At 36.9% G+C, this 21,227-nt stretch overlaps 1 protein-coding gene across 2 annotated transcripts in view; it reads left to right on the plus strand.

Annotated features, from left to right (window-relative positions):
- KLHL8 (kelch like family member 8) overlaps positions 1-21,227 on the plus strand; it is a 49,137-nt gene that overhangs the window by 19,490 nt on the left and 8,420 nt on the right. For both annotated transcript variants that reach the window (XM_027853431.1, XM_027853432.1), the window contains 6 exons: positions 5,053-5,601; positions 8,853-9,039; positions 10,193-10,336; positions 11,410-11,521; positions 18,497-18,665; positions 19,109-19,268. In XM_027853431.1, coding sequence (XP_027709232.1) covers positions 5,053-5,601; positions 8,853-9,039; positions 10,193-10,336; positions 11,410-11,521; positions 18,497-18,665; positions 19,109-19,268 — 1,321 coding nt within the window. The remainder of the gene's footprint in view (positions 1-5,052; positions 5,602-8,852; positions 9,040-10,192; positions 10,337-11,409; positions 11,522-18,496; positions 18,666-19,108; positions 19,269-21,227) is intronic.

The following is a 21,227-nucleotide window of genomic DNA, read 5'->3' on the forward strand; positions in this document are numbered from 1 at the left end:
GAACCTTACTCTCACTGGAGTTGGTTCAAAGAAGGAGTAACGTGGGCGGTCAGTTGGGTATAGAGGTTTATCTTATCCTACAGGGACGTAGCAGGGGACAGGAATAAGAGAAGGGTGGGTGGGGATGACGAAAGGGAGGGCAGATTGAGGGTGGTGGTACTCAGAAGCAAAACACTTTTGAGGAAGGACAGGTTGAAAGGAGAGACAGAGGGAAATATAAATGAGAAAAATAGGATGGAGGGGCACACCCTTACTGTGAAAAAATTTTTACAGCAAGTTTTTCTGATAAAAGTCTCATTAGAATATGAGTCATTCCCTGATTGATAAGTGGTCAAAAGAGATGAAAAGGCAGTTTTCAGACAAAAGGTATCAAAGCTATCTGTAGTCATATGGAAAAATGCTATAAATCACTATTGATTAGAGAAATTCCCTTAGGCTTTTTCTTTCCTGTTTCCCTATTTATGCTTCTCTTGAGTCTTACATTTGAAAGTCAGATCTTCTATTCATTTTTAGTCTTACCATTAGGAATGCTTGAAAGTCCTTTGTTTCACATGCCCCCTTAGCTTTGGCAGGGGAAGATGAGGAACAAATTGACTGCCGGTTACATATGATTTCAGACTTAGTAGATACACTGGCTGGCTTTTTGGAATGGGTGTTTTTCCTTTTTAAATCTTTGTTATAAGGGAAATCTCCCTGACTAGAGGAAGTAGAGAGGAAGCTGGCAGCTAAGGGAGTACAGAACCTGGAGTTGGGTAGTTTGGATCTGACCTCACACACTTACTAGCTATGCGACCTGTTTGCCTCAGTTTCCTCATCTGCAAAATGGAGATCATCATAGCTGCAGGGTTGCTGTGATGACAGAATGAGGTGACACATGTAAAGTGCTTTGCAAACTTTAAAACCTCATAGAAATGCTGGCAGTTAGTAAAATATGTCTGGACATGAATGTGCTGTAAAATGGAAAGGCATCAATAAATTTTAAAAAGCCAGCTAGAAAGAGACCATGAGGAGCCTTTCGTTAAAAGAATTCCCAAAAAGAAGGTGGTCAGGAGGTGCTGACCAAGTACAGCACTGCATGGGCATTGGAGAAGGAAAGAGATACTCCCACATGAGAGCGTTCTCTGAATCCCCAAGAAAGATGGACCCTCGGTGGAGGAGGAAGCTGGGAACCCAGGTGTGAAATAACAGAAGGTCTAAAACACCCAGAGGTATTCTGACCTCAGAGTCAGCTGGGATTCCAGCATAATCCTTCCACAGTCCAGTTGCTTAACAGCTGGTTCTATGTCCAGGGCAGAAAAAAAGAACAAGCCACAGGATGTAGAAATGCAAAACTGAGACTAACAGGAAGAACCATGGTTTTGCAAGGAAGAAGGAATAAGACCAATTAAGTGGAACAATGATAGAAGAGAGAAATGATGCAGGCAATTAAAATGAAAGAGATGCCAGCTTTAAAAAAAAAAAAAAAGGTACCACACTGTCACCAGGAGGAGATTCAGAATTAACTTTCCATCTTTGCGGGAGCCTCACCTAATTCAGTAGTATAAATCATACAGTTTGTATAAGCCCTTGTAGGAGGGTGACCTTTGACATTCTATGGGATTACATTTAAGTCCTTATTGTATAAATAAAATAGTTCCCTGTTTTGAAAAAAAGAAAGTCCTTTGTTTCATTAAATGCCCATTTTTCCCCCTGAAAGATTACTGTGTTTTGCTGGGTAGGTAATTCTTGGTAGTAATCCTAATTCCTTTAGCCTCTGGAATATCACATTCTAAGCCCTCTGATCCATTAATGTAGAAGCTGCTAAATCTTGTGTTATTTCTTTCTGGCTCTTTGAAGTATTTTCTCCTTGACCTGGGAGCTCTGGAATCTGGCTACAATATTCCTGGGAGTTTTCATTTTGGGGTCTCTTTCAAGAGGTGATTGGTGGATTCTTTCAATTCCTCTAATTCTAGGACATCAGGGCAGTTTTCCTTCATAATTTCTTGAAAGGTGATGTTTCCACTCTTTTTAATCATGGCTTTCAGGTAGTCCAGCAATTCTTAAATTTTTTTCTCCTCGATCTTTTTTCCAGGTCAGTTGTTTTTCCAATGAGGTAGCTTATATTTTCTTCTATTTTTTTTTTCATTCTTTTGATTTTTTCTTGATGTCTTATAGAATCATTAGCTTCCACTTGCCTAATTTTAATTTTTAAGGAATTGGTTTCTTCAGTGAACTTTTGTACCTCCTTTTCCATTTGGCTGATTCTACTTTTAAGGAGTTCTTTGTCTTCAGTGAATTTTTGTAAGTCTTTTCCCATTTGGCCAATTCTGTTTTTTAAGGTGTTATTTTCTTTAGTATTTGTACCTCTTTTACCAAGCTGTTGACTTGTATCACTCTTATTTCTTTTCCCATTTTTTCCTTTATCTTGTTTGATTTTTAAAATTCATTTTTGAGCTCTTCTAGGAATTCTTTTTGGGCCTGAGACCAATTCACTTTTTCCTTGAGGCTTTGGATGTCGTAGCTTTGACTGTGTTGTCTTCTGAGTTTGTGTTTTGCTCTTCCCTGTCCCCATAGTAACTGTCTTTATCAGATTCTTTTTTGTTGATGTTTGCTTATTTTTCCTGCCCATTTCTTGATTTTTAACTTTGGAGTTGGATTCTACACCTAGGGTGGAGGGGGCACTGTCCCAAGCTTCAGGGTTTTTTTTGTGCAGCTGTTTTCAGGGCTAGTTCTGGGAGTCTGCAAGTTTGTAGTTCTACCAAGGTGGTATGATCTAAGGAGAAGTGTGGTTACTGCTCTCCTGGTCAGTGCTGTGATCTGTGAGCAACCACAGGCACTCTTTTTCCACCCTGGAACTGTGACAGTGGTCCCTGTTCCCCTGCGACTGCGAGCTCTGATGTGCTAGTGCTCCTCATCCTGGTACTGCAACCCAGCCTTGCATCCTAGATACAAACGTGGGCAATGCAACAGAGTCCTCTACCCGTTGCCAGTGAGGGGACCCCTTTCTGAGCCCTTTCCCATCTGTGGGCTGAGAGCTCTGGAAGTTGCTGATGATGGTGATGATTCAGTCGCCTCTAAGGCCTGCTGTGGGCTATTTGGAGGTAGCCTGTGCTCCACTCTCACCCTGTGCCAGTGTGATAGACCTTCTAGGTTGTCTTGGGCTACAAAACTGTTTCACCCCATCCTTTTGTGGGTTCTGCTGCTCTAGAATTCCTTTTAAAAGGTTATTTTAAAGTTGTTTGGAGGAGAATTTGGTAGAGCTCAGGCGAGTCTGCCATTTTGGCTCTGTCCTCTAAATTTATTTTCACCAAGAAATTTGAACATATGTGAAGGAATAGAAGCTGTCAAAAACCACATGAAGAGCTCTCACTCTCAGTAATTTGTATAGCTTGGGTTAGGTAGGAGTCAGCAGAAGTAGAACAATGTGTCTGGTAACACGAGAATCTTGTTATGCGGCAGTGCTGCTAAATCATATGATTCCATGTTTTGTAATGTATAATTTAACAATGCTGGCATAAAAACTGAATCATTTCAATAGTGTATATATAAGTAATCCAGAAAGTGATTCTAGAGATATTTAAGATTTGACGTATTTCTGAAAGAAAGTTTTTAAGCAGCAAATGTAGCATTCTGCTCTGGGGTTTAAGTAAATTTATAACTGATAAATTTTCTTAGCCTAGGTTACAAACGATATTTTATTGGACTCTTAGTCCTGCATTTTGTGTTTTTCTAAAATATTTACATGATGAAATTCAGATAGGAAGAACATTTTGTAGCTCTAGCTCATAATAAAATAGGCTGTGTTTACCCTTTCTTCTCCAAGAAAAATAATAGTTTCTAATGTTTTCATAATTCATATTATAGCACATTCAGTATTAGTGGGCTATAGGATTTTGTAGTCTTAGAGCGATTCTTGTGTTTGTTACTCTCTTCAGGCATCTGTCTTACTTTGGTTTTAGTTTTGTTTTTGTCCAGACCTATGATTTCATTGGTGAGGTAAATCACCTTTGTGGAAATTCCTTGGTTAGAGATTGGTGATGGTCATTTATAAAGCCTTAGTTGCCTGAGGCCCTGGGAAGTGAAGTGATTTGTCTTTGATCACATAGCTAGATTTGTGAGGCAAAACTTAACCTCAAAGGACAAGCCTTTTTTCCACTATACCATGCTGTTACTGGTTAGCCTTTCAGAAGAAGTGTACAGAAGTAGCATATTCCACATGAAGATTCCACATAAAAAAGAAAAATAATTTAACATTTTTAAAATTTACATTAATTGTGTATCTTAATTCCATTCTTTAGTTTTTCCCTACATAAAGCTGCTTTAGGAAGCTAGGGCCTAGCTTGGAAGAAGGAAAATAATAGGGCCCATTTAGAGATTGGTCAAATGGACATTCCTGTCCCAAATAGTTTAAGGTAGGAGCTTTTGTTTTTATGAAAATTTGAAATAATAAATTGACACTCTCCACATATTCCAATTAATTAAAATTTTCAGTCCGGAGGATGAGCTTGTTTTGTAAGTGCTAAATATGGATTCCCTTATTAATTTTTTTAATAATAACTTTCAGACCTATACGATAGCTTATTTCATTTGCAAAATTGACATACAAATTTGTACTATAAGTGGATTTAAGTAGTATTTCTTTTTTGAAAAAAGCATACAAATTCAAACTTTTTGTATATAAATAAAAAGAAAAATTCTCTTAAAATACCCTAGACTCTTTTTTTGGGTTAAACATTTCTTAAGGGAATTTGGCTCTTTTTTTTTTTCATACTCCTTTATTAATGATTTGGGAATGTAGATGTTAAGCTCTTTCAAGTTAAAAAAAAAAATGCCTGATTTCTTACTACTAAGATTTTAGCTTTGAAAGTCCTCAGCTCTGATCAGCTGTATACTAAATTGAAAGATCAACTGGCTGAACTGGAGGGGAAAAAATTGGTCTACAGTTGGCTTAGTTCTAAAGTAAGAGACCACATAATTTACTCTTTAAAAACAAAATAACCAAAAATTCAGCGTTGGTCTTGGCTATAAGCATGGACTTACACTCTTTTTGTACAACTTTCCTTTTTCCAATAGGTTGGTTCAAAGCTAATCTCCTGCCACAAACTAGCACTGGCTTGTGTTATTCCTTATTTCAGAGCCATGTTTCTTTCCGAAATGGCTGAAGCGAAGCAGACGCTCATTGAGATCAGGGATTTTGATGGTGATGCGATAGAAGACTTGGTGAAGTTTGTCTATTCTTCCCGGCTCACTTTGACAGTTGACAATGTCCAGCCTCTCTTATATGCCGCCTGTATTCTCCAGGTAGAGCTGGTGGCTAGAGCGTGTTGTGAATACATGAAGTTACATTTCCATCCTTCCAATTGCTTGGCCGTTCGAGCTTTTGCAGAGAGTCACAACCGCATTGACTTAATGGACATGGCAGACCGATATGCCTGCGAACATTTTGCCGAAGTGGTGGAGTGTGAAGACTTTGTGAGTGTCTCACCCCAGCATCTCCATAAGCTTTTGTCCTCGAGTGATCTCAACATCGAGAATGAAAAGCAGGTCTACCGTGCCGCCATCAAGTGGCTTCTTGCCAATCCTCAGCATCATGCGATATGGTTGGATGAAATACTTGCTCAGGTAGAATAAATGGATATGATTATATTGAAGGAAGAAACAGGAACATTGTGAAAGCATATCTATGTGTTTTTCCTGCTGGGGGAAAAATGCATGTTATGAGAGGAAATATAGTAGTCATTGATAGAGTATAATGCTTCAAAAAGTTTTGACTAGCAATGCTTAGTGTACTGCTAACTGTACTAAAATACAACAAATTGGATCTTTGCCCATGCTATCTGTGGCTATTAACAATTAATATACTTTTGAGTGGAGGTTTGTTCTTGTTATCTTGGGACTGGAAATCCCATTCACTAATTTTTAAATAGCAAAATGTTAGAAATGCACATGATACTTACTACCTGTGTGACCCTGGGCAAGTCACTTAACCCCAACTGTCATTTTGAATTAAAATCTACACTTCTAGAAAATTGAGTCTATACAGAAATGGATGAGGTTCAAAGAATTATGACATCGGGGCAGCTAGGTGGCACAGTGGGTAGAGCACCAGCCCTGGCGTCAGGAGGGCCTGAGTTCAAATGCGGACTCAGACCAAACACTTGTCACTTACTAGCTGTGTGACCCTGGGCAAGTCACTTAACCCCAATTGCCTGAAAAAAAAAATTGTGGCATCAAAAACATTTACAATAAAAAACACAAATCTCTCCTGAGTAAATTGAAACTATGTAGCATAATTAGACTGTTAAAATGTCTAAATCGTTATGAATTGCTTTGCTCAACAAAAAATTCTGGTTGACCCAAGTGAGGAAAGAAATGCTACCTTATTTATTTGTTTGTTTGTTTGTTTATTTATTTATTTGGCTAGGCAGTGGGGTTAAGTGACTTGCCTGTAGTCACACAACTGGTAAGTGTTGTGTGCCTGATGTTAGATTTGAACTCGGGTCCTCCCGAATCCAGGGCTGGTGCTCTATCCACTGTGCCACCTCGCTGCCCCCAGAAATGTTACTTTAAAGACTGTGTTTACTTATCTACTCATCATACCTAAGCATTCAGCTTCTTGCTCGGTAGAGGCCTTTAGCTACCATGCTGATGATAACTATTTTCTAAGCTACCATTTCTCTAATATGAGATTGTATTTTTCAGAGAGTTTTTAAATGCGGGTGGAAGCAGATGGAGTCTTTATGAACTTCTGAATGATGGGTACCTTTATTTTTAGTTTGTAGGCAGGCAGACTAGTCTGAAAAAGCAATTTTGTTATTTTTTTTTCTTATGAGTGAATTTTAAAATATAGAAATATTCGATAATATGCATACATAAAACCTCTTCTATGAATTAGTTATTTTAGAAGGGAATATATGTACTTAAACCCGTGCTTTTCAAAACATTTTCTGGAACTCTTATTTTAGAATTGTCATCACTGTTAGTGGACAATCTACACAAGAAAAGTCAGTGTCTTTATGGTGACTGTATTTTCGGTTAAGCATGGTCTTACCTAGTCTAGTCATCCATCTTATTATATTTAAGACCTGAATTCATTTTAGCCTCAGACACTTAGTAGTTGTGTGACCTTGGGCATGCCACTTAACCTCAGATTGCCCCAATTTCTTCAACTGAAAAATAACAGCATCTCCCTCCCAGAGTTATTGTGAGGATTAAATGAGATAATATTTGTAAAGTGTTTAGCACAATGTAGCGTGGCATGTAGTAGGTGCTATATAAATATTTATGCCTTCCTTTCCCTTTCTATTCATTAAGTAGCTTTTTTTCTATTTTAAGAATCAGTTCTATCTTCAAAAAATAAAGATTTGCCACAAATAAAAATATTTAGAAGTATGTGCATAGGTGCTAAAATTCATATTGGGAAAACATTCCAGAAGTACTTTGAGCAGATGGTAGGAATAAGTATATAGCCTTTAAGATGGCATCTTTGAAGGGAAATATTTTGTATAATTTCTGGTTTGTTGGTTTAAAAAATAGTCTCATTGTTCCATAGTCACAGCTAATAACAATAAATCAGTCAGTTAACATTTGTTAAGTGCCTCCTATGTGTTATTCAGTAGTCTGTTAAGCACCTATATACTAGGCACTAGGGCTATCAGGACAAAAAATAAGATAATCCCTGCTCTCAGAGAACTTAACATTCTATAGAAGGAGAAAATATGTAGATACAGAGATAGGTATAGATATGTGTGTGAATACACATACATACATGTGTGTGGATCAGTAGAACTGAATAAATGTCTATCTGATTAATTTAGGGCAGCCAGGGACAGAGAGAATTAGCGTTTGGGGTGGGATCAGTAGAAATTTTGTGCAAAGAGTTGAGAAATAGAAAAGTGAGATTGTCCCTCCCTGAGAGGAGTTTGCCTGCTACACATATTAAACTTTTATCTAAACCAAAAACCACCAACACTTAAAGCACGGTATTTTCTCAGACTTGGTCTTTGAGATGGATGTTGGATGTATCATTAGCAGTATCATTCACATGTCTAGGCTATTTAGAATGATACTACTCATCCTCTGTTCATACACGTCAGTATGTGTGCATCTCTCCTAAGGGATAAAAGTGACCATTCCTATCCTGTGCACTTTTATAGCACTTTTAAAAAATCACCTGTACTTTTTATACTTTAATACATTCATAACTTATTTCTACTGCCCCACCCCTCAACTAATTAGCTCCTTGAGATACAGACTGAGTCTTAATTATCTTTGAATATTATCTTTTGGTTCCTAACAGTGCAGGTACTCAATAAATGTTTACTAAGTTAAGATAAATTTGCAGAAGGGTTAAAAGCAAGATTAAATTTTTCATCTGGTCTAACAACTTTAAATTCAGGTTTTGAGAAGGGATATAAACCCCATGTCAGACAACTTGACCCAAGGAGACCCAGTCTTAGGCATAAGAAATAGGGAATACAATTTAAATCAACCACAAATGGGAAAGTATTTATCTATAGCTTACTTTGTGCTCCTCACTGATTCACAAATAGAAAATTGAGACTGTCCTTGCTCTCAAGGAGCTCACGTTCTAATTGGATGAGACAGCACCTCAAGGAAGGTTCATTTTCGTAGCAAACGGAAAGTCCAAGTGGTATGAGATACTGGCAGGAAAAGTAGTAGAGCAGACAGCAAGGATTGAAGGATCTCAGAGAGTGATGGTGGGGTGGATGGTTCCTTGCCAAGAAGATCCAGGGTCAGAGTGGAGTGGCGCTATGGCAGAGGTGGGCATTCAGCATTGCAGTTAGCTATCCAGTTAGTATTTAACAGCAGTGTGACAACTTAATACTTACAACTGTTCACAATTCCATCAGGTTCGACTGCCACTGTTGCCCATTGATTTTCTTATGGGTGTTGTGGCAAAAGAAGAAATTGTCAAGCAAAATCTAAAATGTAGGGATTTACTCGATGAAGCAAGAAATTACCACCTTCACCTGAGCAGCAGGGCAGTGCCTGACTTTGAGTACTCCATTCGAACCACTCCAAGGAAGCAGACTGCTGGTAATTGAATTCCCTTTTCATCAACAAATGCTGATGGAAAGGCTGTGATTGCCATTGATGTACTTCTGGGCTGGTAGTGTTAAACTTTTTGCAGAATGATTTGGAACAAATTTTCCTAATCTGAGCACCACTAAGTATGCCTGAATATTCCTATAAATATGCACTATCTCATCTTCCCTCCCTGTACTTTCATGGAGAACTATTCTGGTAATTTATCAGAATCAAAATGTGGGGTGTGAGACACAAAGGCAGTGAGTGTTATACACAGAAGCATCCACAGTTTTGGCAAGTCTCCGTCAGGGGACCTGGGTCCACATCCCGGATATTCCATTTACCACTTGTGTGATTTGGGATACTCACATGAGCTCTCTGTGCTTCCGTTTCCACATTTGTAAAGTGTAAGGGGGTTGGGTTAGATAATCTCCTAAAATCTGTGATCTCATATGGGGAAGGTTTGGTTCCGCAGAACAGTAGTCTTCTGGATTGTAAAAAATGCTGAAAGTATAACATTAGGTGCCACTTTATATGGGAATTTTTAAAAAAATTAATGAAATGACCATGTTGAAAAGGTTTCAATTAAACATAAATTATACACAAGTAATATTGGTGAAGACATGTAAAATCAGTAGTCTTCATTATAAATAGCTATCAGTTCACTTGCATTATTTTTCAAAACTTTTTCCCTTTTGGAATTAGGATAGATAAAAACTGTCAGTGGCCTCCAAAAGTTGCATAAGATCACTTTTGCCAAGTAGCATAGGATATTGGTTTTTTTGGTTTTTTGTTTTTTGTTTTTTATTGTTGTTGTTGTTGTTTTAGTGTAGGTTCAATGAAAATTATCTGATAAGATGGTCTGAGTAGCTAAAAATACTGGCTTTTCCCTGAGGAAATCACACTTTGTTGATGAAATCATTAGTTGTATTCTTGTCATTAGATGTCCTCATGGAAGTGGTAACACATACCCAGAATAATTTTAGATTTCTTTTTTATTTGCTTTACAAATGTGACTATACTGAATGCATTCTGAAAGATCATTTCTTTCCTTGTAATTTTCTGAAAACATGAATTTTTTTCATAGACAGTTTTTTTTTTTATAACCTTGTCTCTGATTTGGCAATTCTGAGATTAAACTGTTTGCTCTCTCCTCTTTCAGGCGTGCTGTTCTGTGTGGGTGGTCGAGGTGGATCAGGTGACCCATTTCGAAGCATTGAATGCTATTCAATCAACAAAAATAGTTGGTTCTTTGGACCAGAAATGAACAGTCGAAGGCGTCATGTGGGTGTAATATCTGTGGGAGGTTGGTAACATTGCTTAAATGAAATTTTTCCATTATTATATCTCACCTTAAAATATTTAATCCTTAAGTCCTGTAACATAAAAATGACCACTGTGTACATGTACATGTATGTATATAATGTGCATTTTCCACATGCACATGTATGTGCCTGTGTAAATATATGCATATGTATATATAATTACTAGATGTTTTTCAGTCAACAGGCAAATTTTCTAACTGGTATCTTCATCAGTATGAAAAGTCATTGTGTTTTGAGCTAACAGGTACTCTGTGTGTATTCAGTCAAGTCAGTTAGTAATAGATCCATAGTGTAGAGAAATGTTTTAGATTGAAAATAAAGCCAGTTCTTAAGTTAAAAAATAAAAATAATTCTGTTTGATTTTTAGGTGCTAGAAAAACATTAAATAAAAATACCCATCAGTCTTGAGTGATGAATTTGTCTTTTCTCAACTCTTTAGAGGGTTTTTTTTTTCCTAGTTGGTGAAAATTAATTCTCTTCAAAATTGCCTACGCTTCTTCAGAATTATAGCACCTAAAGGACAAAGTACAAGTCATTTTTTTTTATATTTTCATGTAAATCAGCATGCTCTAGTCATTTTAGTCAACCGAAATTTATTGAGCACCTACTACATGCCAGGCACTGTGCTAAGTGCTGGGAATACCAAAAAAGCTCTCGAAGCTAATGGGGGAGACAACCATATATACAGGCAAGCTCTATACAGGATAAACTGAGAATAATCTCAGAGGGAAGGTACTAAGATTAAGGAGAACTGGGAAAGACTTCTTACAGAAGGTGGGATTTTAGCGGAGACTTGAAGGGAGCCAGGAAAGCCAAAAGTGAGACTGTGGGGGTGGGGGGGTGGGAGAGAGACAATGAAAAACGTTAAGTTTTAGTATAATATATATACACATTAGTACTTAATCATTTAACTAACGTCTCCAATAAAATTAAACTAACAGTTGCTAAAAATAATTATACCACTAATACAGCTTGTTTTGTGCAACTTTTTGGTGTCAAGATTGTTAACAAATGAATTTACTCGGATTAAAGAAAGTTATTTCTTTTTTAATAGGCAAAGTCTATGCAGTTGGTGGACATGATGGAAACGAACATTTAGGCACCATGGAGGTGTTTGATCCTCTCACGAATAAGTGGATGATGAAAGCATCAATGAACACAAAGAGGTAGGTCCATGTGAATTGCTTTTGTCTATGAAGAAGATAAAAACCAGTATTTAAAAAGATAGCATTATAGTTACTTTTTTCATATTACTTTAAAAAATACGAATGTCTTTTATCTCCTTCTGTTTCTGAGAAACATGCAAGACCCTTTTAGATATATTTTGTCAGCCCTTTTCCATTGCCATTTATTGCCACCCTCAGTCAGACTCCCACTTCTTCTCACTTATGCTGTTGTTTTCCTGACTGGAGTCTGTCCCTTCCCAATCCATCCTTCACATGATGGCCTGAGTAATCGTCCTAATTGCCAGGCCAATAATGCAGTTTACATACTCAAAAACTTTCACTCATTCTCCATTACTACCAAGTAAATTCTAGGATTAGGAGTTTATTTGTATATTGGGACCATCCAGAATTTGACTCTCCTATTCATATCTATGTTAACATATTCCAGAATATAGGCAAGTTAGACTGTTCTCCTCTCTTTCTCTTTGTTTTCTTTCATTTCTGTCTTTTAAAAGTCCTTTTCTTTCTTCAGGACCTTACTTAGACAATTTCTGTGTGCATGTCTTCTCCACCACACCCCAAATAGATTGTCAGCTCTTCGAGAGAGGCTTTGTGTTATGTCTATTTTTGTCATTTTTTTACATGGCACCTAATGTATTGAATTAAATTGTTTGTGGGATGGTATACCTCTGAAACTGGGTTGTAGTCACTTTGATTTTCTGAATAGTTTAGATGAAATTTGACAGTTTTGTATTTTCCTGTTCATGAGAAAACTGGGCCTAACAATAGTATTTCATTAAAAAAAAAGATAATAGGTTTATAGTGAGTTAAAATGCCATTACACAAACACGGTCCTAATACTTAGGGAGAGAAAAAGCAGAGAAAACACTGGGACTAGAGAGGATTAAAAGAAAAGAAAGTGTAAGAACCTCTGACTGGGGTAAGAATGAGAGGAAGGGAAGAGCAGGACAAGGGAGTAAAAGCAGATGCATCAGGAAAAAGCGCCGATGCTCTTTTTCTCTCATCGTCCTCTTTCTAAAGAGGATAGCAGCAAGGAAGAAGCATCAGAGGAGAGTAAGTTAAAGGGAAATACACAATTAAAGATCATAACTGTGAACAGGATAAACTCACCCATTAAAATACAGGAGGATAGCAGAATCGATTCTAATTTAACACTAGGTTGTTTTGTTTCGTCTTTACAAGAAACAGTCTTAGATGAGGCAATGGCAAAACTACACTTGATTGAAAGATAATATTGAAAAGTGCCGTTAACAACGCATTTATGTCATTTAATATGTGTACCAAATAGCAAAGATAAATACTTAAAGGAAAAGTTACAGAGAGAAATAGAAGGTAGTAGGAGCTAAATAACTTAGTCCTAAAGAATTGGTGAATCAAAGAACAAATCATAGAAATGATAGACATTTTATTATTAAAGATAAGTACACCCATGAGAAAACATGGCAAAATATGTGGAATTCAACCAATAGTCCTTAGTTACTTCTAACATTTTCATCAACAAAAGAGACAACAACACACATTCCAGATCAATGGAATTGGTTATGTGCCTAAACAAAACAAAAAAACTAGACAACTCAGGATTTTCTTTTAAAAAATTAAACATTAAGATAGAAATTCTGATAATCAAGGAGGAGATTAGCAAAACATGAAAAAAACCTGTTGAACTAATAACCTCTAGGAGCTTATGTTTAAAGTAGCAGTAGAGAAACTTATTTATCTACTTTGATATTTTGAAAGGGAAGATGAAAACCAAATTATTAATAATAAAAAGAATTCACAATAAATAAAAAATAAAGGAAATTATTAGAAACTATTTTCTCTAATTACATTCAGTAAAACCAGCATACAAAGTTGATTCATATTTTTAAAAATATTGAATTCTCAGATTAACAGAACAAAAAATAGAGAATTTAGCCCAATCTCAGAGGAGAAAAAAAAAACTGACCTAAAGAAATACCAGGAGCAGATAGATTTATAAGTGATTTTATCATATGTTTAAACAATAATTCATACCAGTATTATATAACAAGGAGAGTCAAAATAGAGAAAGAAAAACTTTAGTGTAATATCCTTCATGAATATTAGCACAAAAAGTCAATTAAAATATTAGCAAGCAGACTATAGCAACATGTTACAAATATTATGACCAGTTTGGGTACATACCAGGAGTGCAGGGTTGTTCAATATTGTTGTTGTTCAGGTCGTTTTGGGCGTGTCTGACTCTTCATGACCCCATTTGGGGTTTTCCTGGCAAAAATACTAGAGTGGTTTGCTATTTCCTTCTCCAGCTCATTTTACAGATGAAAAAACTGAGGCAAACAGTTAAGTGACTTGCCCAGGGTTGCACAACTGGTACGTATCTGAAGCTGGATTTGAATTCAGGTCTTCCTGACTCTAGGCCCAGCACTCTATCCACTGCACCACTTGGCACCATCCAGTTCAATATTAGAAAAACTATAAACATAGTACATACAGTGAGAATAACAAAAATCACGATTATATGAATGGATACATAAAAAGCTTTTGACAAAAGACACCCATTTTTTTATCTAGAAAACAGGAATGAATAGAAGTTTCATTAATATTTTAAGTAGTTGGGGCAGCTAGGTAGCACAGCGGATACAGCACTGGCCCTGAAGTCAGGAAGACCTGAGTTCAAATCTGGCCTCAGACCAAACACTTGACACCTACTAGCTGTGTGACCCCAGGCAAGTCACTTAATCCCAATTGCCGAAAAATTAAAAAAATGTTTTAAGTAGCAAAACCAACAATCAGCATTATATGTAATGAAGATAAACTAGGAGCCTTGCCATTAAGATCAAGGTCAAAACAAAGATAACTATTTTCACCACTGCTATTTGAAATAGTCCTTGAAATGCTGGCTTTTACAATTAGACAAGAAAAAAAAATTGAATCATTATCATAGGCAAAGAAGAAACAGTGATTGCTTTCTGTAGATGATATGATGGTTTACTTAGTGTGTCAACTCACAAATTAATTAGAACCACAACTTCAGCAAAGTTGCAGGATATTAAATAAATCTACATAAATCATAATTTCTGTATATAACCAATAAAAGCAGGATAGATAGGAGAAATTCCATTTAAAATATCTACAAAACATATAAAATAGTTGGGACTCTACCTACTAAGACATTCACAGGAACACTATGAATACAACCACACAGCATTCTTTACAGAAATACAGACCAAAAGATTTAGAGAACTATAAATTACTTGTTGGTAGGTTGAGCCAGTATTATTAATATGTCCATAGTCCTTAAACTAATTTTAGTCATACTAGTCAGACTACCAGAGGACTACTTTAGAGAGCTGGGAAAAGTCATAATACAATTCACCTGGGGGAATCTCAAAGGAAATAATTTAAGGGGCAGTGAGGGAGATACTATGGATTGGGCGTGACTCAGGCCAGTCTCCTGGTAGTTTAGGTTTGGTATTAGAACACAATTATAACTCATTCAGAAATTAACAAAAGGATATTTAGCCATAGCAGGAGAAGATCTTCAGTAAGGATAGACATCGAAGACGTAGCCCACCAAACTTTCATTCACCCCAGGAGCACTTCGTTGCTGATTTGTACTCGGACCATAAGGGAAGTGAGCCAACCAAATCTTAAGGATGGTCTCAATATATTTTAAGGAAAAATTAGTCTAATTTGCATGGGGAAAAGGGTTAGGATATTGTTCCTGCCTCAGGGACTACTAGTACCACATCTTTACACTACAAGGTAATAATCATTAGGGGTAGCTAGGTGGTTCAGTGGATACAGCACCAGCCTTGAAGTCAGGAGTACCTGAGTTCAAATCCGGCCTCAGACCAAACACTTGACACTTGCTAGCTGTGTGACCTTGGGCATATCACTTAATCCCAATTGCCTAAAAAAAAGTAGTAATCATTGTAATGATTTGATATTCTATTTAAGAGCTAGGTAGGTTGATCAGTGGAATAGATTAGGTACAGGTACAGAAGCAAATGAACTTTGCAACATTGTATTCGATAACCCCAAAGACTATGGGGGAAGGGGAAAAAACTGCTGAGAAAACTGGAAATAATACGGCATAAATTTGGTGTAGACCGATATCCCACTCTATACCAAGACAAGTTCCAAATGGATACATGACTTAAACACAAAGTGTGACATCATAAACAAATTAGAGGAGCAGGAAAGAAATTACCTTTCAGATCGATAGGTAGGGGGAGAGTTCATGACCACACTAAGACTAGAGAGGATCGCAGAATGTAAAAGAATATGAAGAACTGTTTCTATTACAGCAAAACCAATATAGTAGGTAAAGTTAGAAGGAAAACATTTAACTGGGGATGGGGAGAGCGTTTGAGCCAATTTTTCTAATAAAAATTTCCAGCACATGTATGGAACTGATGCCATTTTATTAGAATAAAGTACTGTCTCCCAATTTGGTAAATGGTCAGAGTCGGTCAGTCAGCTGTGCCGAGGATGTAAAGAAGCACTTTTCAACAGAAGAAATCCAGGTTATCAATAGCCATATTAGAAAATACTCCACAACATCAATAATTAGATAAATACAAATTATGGCAACTCTAGGGTTCCATCTTACACCCATCAGATTGGTAAAGATGACTTTTTTAAAAAGCCAGATATTGAAGGGGCTGAGGGAAAATAAGCACATTGTTCCACAGTTATTGGAAATGTAAATTGATCTGGGTATTCTGGAGGGCAATTTTATATTATGCCCACAGAATCACTAAATTGCATACTCTTGACCCAGAGATACTTTTATAATGCTATGCCCCTGAAGAAATTAAAGAAAGAGGAACCATATGTACAAAAATGTCTACAGCCACTCTTTTTGTAGTAGCATAGAGCTAGAAACAAAAAGGGTTTGGGAAAAATGTGAACAGGTGATGGCTTATTAACATAATAGAATATTATTGTACCATAATAAATGACAAAAGGAACAGTTTCAGAGAGTCCTAGGAAGACAAGTGAAAAGGACAGAACTAGGCTAACAGTTCATACAGTAATAATCACATTGTAAAAACAAACAACTTTGAGAGACTCATTGATGCGATGGCCAGCCACAATTCCAGAGAACCATGAAGGTATTTGTTTTGCTTGACTATGAATATTTTTTGCAAGGGTTTGGGTTTTCTTTTCTTCTTTTTTCCTTTCAAGTAATGAAGTACATTGGAAGAGATAAAATAAATTCTTGTTAACTTAAAAAATAATATAATTTAAAAGCCCAGATATTTGTATATCAAGCATCAAGGCAGTACCTGATCCATAGTATTAGATCAATATGTGCATATTTAATTGAATTGCTTAAAAAATGTACCTTTGGTTCAGGAAGAATTTGGGGGTCAATAAATGAACTTTGCAGTTTCTTAAAGGCAATCTCTCTCATTTTCTACTGGTTAATTCTGGACCCAACTAGTTTATTTGCAACCAAGTTGCATATAGTGATGGATGAGCTTTATAGGTGTCTGTTAACTGCATGTCATAGTCTTCCCAACAGGCATTTTTCACTCACTTTTTTTTTTTTTGAATGAGTACTTAGGTGAAACTCTTTAAACTCAAAGCAACTCTTGAAAAATATTCATAGATACACTTAAAACATATACATGAACATATACACACATTCAGTGCAATTAATCTACAGCAGGTATGTTTCCTTATTCTGCAGTGTCATATTTTTTTGGTGATAAATATAATAGGCAATTGTTATTTTTCTTATGTGTTCAAGAATTACACACAATAACCCTGCATAGATCTGGGTCCCACCAGTTGCAGAGCATTGCCTTAAGTTGGTAAATGTCAATAGGCATTGTTCACTAGGGAATAAAATTGAAGTAGACTAAATATAAGACATAGCACAGTGCCTTGAGCAGATATTTCATAAAAACTTTTTGATTGATTTTATCTTTTTTATAAAGAATTAGGGAAAGATTAATTAACTGAATCAATATACATGTGAAGTCAGTCATTGATTGACAAAGGTTTTGAACTATACAACCTATGGTTGTAATTCCTGGCCATCTTCAAACCATGCTGTCTGCTCTCCAGCCAGCAACCCTGCAAAAAACTTGGGACTCTGCCCTTGGAAACCATCCCAAGTGTGATAAATGAGCTTTTCACCTTACTTAACTGCTTGGATCCAGGCTTCCACCTTACTTCCTAGCTATCTCAGAAACAGTGTTTCCCTCTGCCCCCTTCCAAATCCCTTTTATGATTTGTCTTCCCACATTAGAATGTAAGCTCCTTGAGAGCAGAACTACTTGCTTGTATTTCTATGTACAGTGTCTGATGCATAGTAAATGCTTAACAATTGTTTTCTCTATTTATTTGTCTCATAATGTACTCTCTAATGCTTTTGAGCATCACAGAAATTTGAAGTTCTTTCTTTTTCTTCAACCCCTATCATTAGGATTCAAGTCTAGGCAGGTAGGTGGTGCATTGAATAGAGTACTAGCCCTGACGTCAAGAAGACCTGAGTTCAAATCCAGCCTCAGGCATTTACTAGCTGTGTGACCTTTGGCAAGTCACTTAACTTTTCTTTGCCTCAGTTTCCTCAGCTGCAAAATGGGGATAATAACAGTACCTACTTTGCTGGATTGCTGTGAAGATCAAATGAGGTAATATTTGTTAAGCGCTTAACGCAATGCCTGGCACATAGTAGGTGCTATGTAAATGCTTTTTACCTTGCCATAGATGTCATCATTTATTAGGAGGAAATGGTCGTTGGAAGTAATAGTCTTAGTAAATCTCTTATATAAAAATTGTCTGTTTAATGTTGGGATGACCGTGTATCTTATAAATCAGTGAGTTTACAAATAATGAGGAGGATATTAATAATGGAATCAATAATGGGGAAATACCACATTGACCAGTTGTTTGCATTTAAAAACTGTTGTTTTTTAACCCATGTGCTAAAGGTATGTTCTGTTGCCTTTGTAGACGAGGAATTGCCTTGGCCTCTCTCGGAGGTCCAATTTATGCGATAGGAGGGTTAGATGACAATACCTGCTTCAATGATGTGGAGAGATACGACATTGAGTCTGATCAGTGGAGTGGGGTGGCACCAATGAATACTCCCCGAGGAGGGGTTGGCTCTGTAGCTCTGATAGTAAGTTAAGTCTTTTGACTTTTCTGTTGAATTGTTATCATTGTGTCCAGTTGCAGAGTAAATTATCTCATGTTTATAAACACTGACATGAAATTCTGTCTTTAAAATATTTACTGTTAAATATGTTATGTTTGTAAGCATTGGACTGCTCATCAAGATGGTTGGCATTGATAATCCTTTAAATCCAGAAGCTTGGTGGGTCCCAGATAACTGCTCTGCCAGATTAAAAACATTTTGCAGATTGTCCTGTTCTTTGGAATTCTTCAGTTCTTCAAAATCAATCAGATAAAACCAGTGTTTGTGTGTTTCCATGTTGAATGCCATGACATCTCTTTATAACACCAGATTATAAAATAATTACTTTTGTATACATCATAGGTATATCACTGGCAATATGTAGAATCAATTCAAAAGCTAGCCTTAATTTCTATTTTAAAATTTAGAACTATGTTTATGCTGTGGGAGGCAATGATGGGCTGGCCTCTTTGTCTAGTGTGGAGAGATATGACCCACATTTGAATAAATGGATAGAAGTTAAAGAGATGGGTCAGCGAAGAGCAGGCAATGGTGTTAGTGAGCTTCATGGCTGCTTATATGTTGTGGGTAAGTAGTAAATCCTTTTCATAATTATCATTTTAATTTCATGTAGTAAGAATAACAATGATGTTTCAAAACCATTCTCTAAATGTTGTTGTTAAGCTAAATAGTGAGGAGCTAAGTATTGGTTCTTTTATTTCTTTCTTTCAGGTTATATCTTATATCTTCAAATCTCCTTCTCTAATATAAACTCTGTTTTAAACACAATTATCTTAACAATGAAATGCTACTTTGAGTAGAGTTGCTGCCTCTTTTTATAAAGATAATAATCTCACAAAATCAGTTTTCTTTTTCAAATAATATTTCAAAAACAGTAAGACCTAGATTTCTGATAATCATATCTAAAGAATTGTTGAGTGCCTTAAAGAAGATAGCATTGGTGTATATATGAATGTTTCTGAACTGTTTCTTTACCCACTTCAACGTTAGCAGAAATATAGCAATAGTCTCCTTTAGTTGATGGTTGTATGTAACTCGTAGCTGTAGATAAAATATTGTTGACATTTAAAATCAACAAGCACAACCTATAACATTACAGAAGGGACCGACCTATTCCCTGAAAAAGGTGACCAACTGCAACATGCAGGGGAGAGGAGTCCCAGTCGTATAAATTTATAGCCAGTCTTCCATGCCAAGGGAAGGGAGGATGGTACAAACCCAATTACAGTCACCCTCTGAAACATCCCAGCTCTAGATAGGAGGAAGCACTGAGGTAGTTGCTAAAGAGGAACCATACTGCGCTGGTGACTGATATTAAGCCCCTGTGTTCTCAGTACCCGTCCCTAGTAAAGACCCAGGAAAGAAAGTTCTTGATTCCAAATCCTTCGTGGAAGAGCAGTATTCCCCTAGCCCCATGCAAGTTAAGCTAGTTTTTCCTTTAAAAAATATAAAAACCCTCCTTAAGACCTGGTGTTCAGGGTAATAAAGACTTAGGCTGTTCCGTCGCTTTCTGGTTGCCCAAGTACAGAGCAGCCAAAAGGAGGTCCAGAGCAACCAGCCAAGGCCAGGGAGCTTCCCTCAGCCGACTCAGCTTGGGGTGTCCTCAATGCCTGTCCTTGTTGACTGTCCTCCTGGTATAGCTAAGTAAGTCTCTTGTTATTAAGTGGAATGTCCTCGGTGTCTCATTTTGTTATAAACTACCAGGGGACTGTCCTGAGTCAGGCCCAATGTCAGGTAGTTCCACATCATAAACCAATATGATTTCATCATTGGAAACTACACTGAAGAAGATGCATTACCGTCTGCTTTGCACTGCCCTCTAAGGACTCTTCCAGCTGAAACGTTGGTTGTGTCTCATCTTGGCCATTAGAATATGAGCTCCTTGAGAAGAGGGAGTGTGTTTTCTTTTTGTATCCCCAGTGCTTAGCAAATTTTTTTTTCCCCATTCATCCATTTACATCAAGTGAACTGATCAGGAAGGATGGAGCAGATGGCAAGAAAGTGTCAGGGAAAGCTCAAGGATAAACTGAACAGAGGGTAAAAGGAGTCCCATCAAAACTAAGAAATTGTTATTAATTCTGTGGTAGAAAATTACCTGAAAGCACTGATGTCTAAGACCTGTAAGAAATTAACATATATCAGTTGGCAGACATTTAGTGCCGGCATTATTTTTGGTGCTGGGGATTCAAAGAAACTAAAAGAGCCTGCCCTCCATGAGCTTACGTTCTGTTGAAGGAAACATTGTACAAAGTACATACAAAACACGTAAGATTGTTTGGAGGGGGACATCAGTCCCTCAGGTACGCTGCTGGCTTTGGGCATGTGAGCACAAAACAATAAACATTCACAAGAAACTTAAATTTTAGTGGGGTGAGAAATGCACATATAAACTTATACACTACACATATCAAGGGAATCAACAAAAAGAGATGCAAAGTGCCTAACTACAGAGTAGTTTAGGGTGGGTACTAGCAGGACAGGAAAGCCTTCATATAGAAAATGGAGCTTAAGCTGTGTCTTGGAGAG

Source organism: Vombatus ursinus, unplaced genomic scaffold (assembly GCF_900497805.2).
Source record: "Vombatus ursinus unplaced genomic scaffold, bare-nosed wombat genome assembly UNPS02009975.1, whole genome shotgun sequence".
Classification (NCBI taxonomy): Eukaryota; Metazoa; Chordata; class Mammalia; order Diprotodontia; family Vombatidae; genus Vombatus; species Vombatus ursinus.